Raw genomic sequence first — 5006 nt, 5'->3', positions numbered from 1 at the left:
TATATATATATATATATATATACTGGAGTAAGCACTGTCCGATGAATGGGAACGTGAAACTCAGAGCAACAGTCTTGTTATATTTCTGCTACTTTTAAATAAAGTATATATATATATATATATATATATATATATAAGCATTATAAGTATACAAAGTTATGTTATTACAGGTTATATAAATATTACTGGAGCCTTAACAGTGCTTCATTTCCTTCCCTAACTTATACTACATAATATATCTAGATTTTGAGTCAAGATTGATCTCATTTGCTAAAAAATTACCAACACTGCATTGAAACTACCCAGTCAGGCAGAACCTTCTTTTCCTGGCCACAGAGATGCTGCTGCTGCTCCACCATTATTTTAATGTCCATGCATAGGTCAGACATACAAATATTTTCTGTATCTTCTAAGTAGTGTATATCTAAGAAATTGTCCCAATATCAATATCTGGTTGAAAATGAACCTTTTCAAAATACCCCTTACAGGCATGTAGTGATTTTTTTGGCCATTCTAAAAATTTCAGAAAACTTGTTTTGATTTAACTTTCATGAGAATGGTCAAACACATTAAGTCTGATGCTCAACTGAGTCTTCCAATTTACTAGTAGAAGTCACTGAATGTTTTTATTTCTTTTTTTGAAAATACTTTTGAATAAATCTATTCTATTGTGAAATAGTTTAGCATGTAAATATAGAAGTTTGTTTTTCATCAACAAACTTGATTAACGAGTAATAGTGATCACCTTTTGGCTGACAGATTGAAAAATTAATTTTTTGTAACTAAACATTTTCAAACTTCGTATATTGGTAGAATGTATCACATAAAACATCTTTTACTCTTGGCATTGTTGAGAAAATTCTGTATTTTTGAACTTATTTTGTGTTAAAGTTGTTGTATTTCGGTAATTTCAACCAATCAATGACGGCTATTGAGGTGAAAACAATTACTGCTATTGTTTGTCAACAACAACTTCCAGCTGTGTATATTTCGTTTGTTGCTGTTATTTCTGACATATTTCATTTGAGATACACGTGTATAATTTAATTTGAGCTGTGAGACATGTTAAAGAGGATTATGTGGGCTCAGTTTGCTATAGTATACAGTTTATTAATTCACAGGCATAGTAGCGGGTGTTTGGTTTGTTTTTTTTCCTGTTTTATTTGAACAATTTGGCTGGATACAGGGCGCTGTATCCTTGGCTTTTGCATTCCTTCTGAGACAAAAGGCAAGAGCTGTGACTTCAAAACTGGTAAGATTGACGTAGCTGATCTTGAATAATATGTAGATGGCTGCAGAAGAAGAAACATGGGCAAGGGAATTTCAGCCTGTGCAAAATAGCAGTTAAAACCAACTTTTCATAGTTGAAAAATGTTTCATCAGTGCAATAGATCAAAGCTGTCTGCTTGACTGTCAGAGGTTATCTTCTAACTGAAAGCGAGGTGAGTGAATCAACTGCCAAACAGTGTTTATAGGTGAAAAGGTGTTACCTTAAAAAGCATTCAAATTGTGACCATCCTATGTTTTTGTCAGGTAGTATCATATATCGAGGACTACATTATCTTCTATGTCTTCTCCTTCTTTTTAAGATGCACAGTGTAATTTGATGGACAAATTTAGTTGCTATTTCTAAGGCACCAAACAATCACATAGAGAGAGGCACTCTCATTTAGCAAAGTGTTTTGAGATTATATGCACTCAGTCTTCACCAATTGGTCACACAACTTACACCAGTATGACCATCAATTCACCCTCCCTCTACATTCACTAATAATGGAAGAAAACATACAAATACACTATTTGCTAACTGCTGTTATAGAAGCCCACCCATTTATATACAGATATCGGATGTCTCCCATGAACACTTCTAAAGGCTTAATGCCATCCCCACCCCTACTTAGGGTTTATCTCCTATGTAAGGTAGTGATCATGAAGCACATAAAAATGATGGTGTAGTGTATGCAGGTTGAAGGATGTTGTTTATGAATATTGCTAAATGTGAGCTTTCTTTTCAGGTACATGATGCTGCTGTCCCCCATCCCATGGTCTCACAGACCCACACCTCCCATACCCACAGGGTTGGCAAACTCAATGTGGACACACTGAGAGGTAGGTCTGGTGAGATTGTTGAGATGCTTGAATGGAGCTGCATCCAAGAATTAAGGTGGAGAGGAGGAGGTTCCTCACAGGCAAAGAACATATGCATAAGATTTTCTGGGCAGGGAACCCTGACGGGGTTGGGGGCATGGGTATACTTCTTGCAGAGAAATTGGTTGATAAGGTAATCGAGGTAGTCATTAGATTAGTGCTGCATCATGGGTTAGCAACCATTATCTCGGCCTATGCTCCTCAGCCAGGGCTACCTGATGAACCAGAAAGACCGATTTTATGACACCCTCTTGCAGACTACCTCATCGACGAATGACAGGAACCCTCTCTCTGTGGTTGGTGACAGCAGTAATTGTTTTCACCTTAATAGACATCACTGATTGGTTGAAATTACCGAAATACAACTTTAACATGAAATAACTTCGAAAATACAGAATTTTCTCAACAATGCCAAGAGTAAAAGATATTTTACGTGACACATTTTACCAGTATACAAAGTTTGAAAGTGTTTAGTTACAAAAAATTAATTTTTCAATCTGCCGGCCAAAAGATAAAGATCCAAAAAATTTACTAAAATTAACCAGTAACCTACAAGGCTTGAAATTATGTGTGAGAGAGAATGACAGATATAAAAATTAATTTACCATGTGAATCATCTTTAAGTGGATCAATTTCAGCAACAATAAACATGGCCGGAGGAATATCTTGAAAGGATTTCCTGTAAATTGGTGAGCCTCTAGCATTCATCTTTTCTTCATCCTTGTTGAGAAAATTGTCAAGGAAACTAGAAACAAAGAAAAAGAAATATAAATTTCATAGGAACATTTCATGTTGGTTTCTTAAAATAGGAACACATGCTATGTATCTTTCTTAAAAAAATAAGGAATTAAGAAATTCTTGACATGCTTGCTTTACTAAACACACTATTAATGCAAGTTGTTTCACCTTTAACTCTTTAGCATTTAAACTCACTATGACCAGTGCCAGTGATGTGTGAATGGCACCTGTGCTGGTGACACATAAAAGGCACACATTACAATCTTGGAGTGGTTGCCATTAAGAAAGGCATCCAGCCATAGAAACCAAGCCAAAACAGATTAGATCTTGGTGCAGCTCTCCAGCTTACCATCTCTAGTCAAGGTGCCTAACTCATGCCAGCATGGAAAACAGACACTAAATGATGCTGATGATATCCAGCCCAAATATTCTACCAATTATGTTTCAAACCAGCCAGATCCAGACTCACACCTCTACCATACAATGTTATTGTAAAAATAAATGATCATATTTATTTCTTTATTGCCCACAGGGGGCTAAACATAGAGTGGACAAATAAGGATAGACAAAGGGATTAAGTCGAGTACATCAACTCCAGTGCATAACTGATACTTATTTAATCGACCCCGAAAGGATGAAAGGCAAAGTCGACCTCGGCAAAATTTGAATTCAGAAGTAACAGCAAATGAAATACCGCTAAGCATTTTGCCTGGCGTGCTAACAATTCCGCCAGCTCGCCGCCCTTAAATGATCATATTATCAAAATCTTGAAGCTATAAGATAATGCATAACTAATTTAAAAACAGCGTAAATGAATAGGCATTACATTTGACAGAGTTATCTGAATGCTAAAAGGTTGAATTGGAAGAGAATTTGGAAGACAGCTGCTCTCCGCTTAAACAATTATTTCAACAAAACATCTACAGATAATTTGTGAATATAATTATATTCAGACACAAGATACAAGCATGATTATGTAGTTTAAAAGTTGGTTTTGATTGCACTGTATGACATTTTTCACAAGTATCTTCTATAATAGCTTCAGATCAGCTAATGCATTGCAAATGAAATTTGATACACGAGAGCGTAGGTGCTAGAATAAGAATAGCCTGGGCAAAGTTCAGAGACCTCTTACCTCTGCTGGTAACAAAAGACCTCACGCTCAAGGTGAAAGGTAGGCTGTAAGATACCTGTGTGAGAATAGTCATGCTACATGTCAGCGAAACATGTGACTGCTGAGGTCATGCGTAGGCTTGAAAGAAATGAAGCTAGTATGCTCTGCTGGATGTGTAATGTCAGTGTGCATACATGACAGAGTGTAAGCACTCTGAGAGAAAAGTTGGAGATAAGAAGCATCAGATGTTGTATGCAAAAGAAACGACTGCTGGTATGGTAATGCGCTGTGCATGGATGAGGACAGCTGTGTGAAGAAGTGTCACACTCCAACAGTGGAGGGAAACTGTGGAAGACATGGGATGAGGTGGTGAAGCAAGATCTTCAAATGTTGGGCTTCACAGAGGCAATGACAAGCAACCAAGACCTTTGGAGATACGCTGTGCTTAAGAAGACCTGGCAAACTAAATGAGACAGTCGTGGCCAAAGCCAGTGTCGCATATTTGGCCCATTTAAAAGCACCCTTCAATCATCGGAGACTGTTTTAGCTGAAGAATGGACAAAAATTCCTTTGGAAACAATTCAAACTTTGTACGAGTTCATACCTCATTGACTTCAAGCTGTAATTACTGCCAAAGGTGGTCCTATCCCATATTAAATTAAATTTGTTTGAAATTTTAAGGTGTTTCCATTATTTTGTCCAACCCCTGTTCCATTCATTAGGCTTTGGTCAGCCCTTGGCTATAGTAGAAGACATTTGTTCAAGGCATCACACAGTGGGACTTGAAACCATGTGGCTATGAAGCAAACTTCTTACCACACAGTCCCCACTCCCACTCACCCAATAACAAGAAATGAGGTTAAAGAAAAAAAATTACAATTTTGGCAGTGAAAATAAGAATGCAAAAGTAAAAACTGTCGTTTCATTTAAATAATGGTCATAGAAATTAAATATAATATGATAAATCAATTATTTAACTGACAATGACAACACAGTTCCTATAATG

The 5006-nt window shown here is 36.7% G+C and overlaps 1 protein-coding gene across 1 annotated transcript in view; it reads right to left on the bottom strand.

Moving 5' to 3' along the window:
* LOC106877203 (carboxylic ester hydrolase LipN) overlaps positions 1-5006 on the bottom strand; it is a 99651-nt gene that overhangs the window by 8706 nt on the left and 85939 nt on the right. Inside the window, exon 7 of the mRNA XM_052973475.1 lies at positions 2754-2893. Within this exon, the coding sequence (XP_052829435.1) occupies positions 2754-2893 (140 nt within the window). The remainder of the gene's footprint in view (positions 1-2753; positions 2894-5006) is intronic.

Source organism: Octopus bimaculoides, chromosome 16, assembly GCF_001194135.2.
Source record: "Octopus bimaculoides isolate UCB-OBI-ISO-001 chromosome 16, ASM119413v2, whole genome shotgun sequence".
Classification (NCBI taxonomy): domain Eukaryota; kingdom Metazoa; phylum Mollusca; class Cephalopoda; order Octopoda; family Octopodidae; genus Octopus; species Octopus bimaculoides.
The sequence above is the reverse complement of the archived record's forward strand: the minus strand, read 5'-3'. Positions and strand labels throughout refer to the sequence as shown.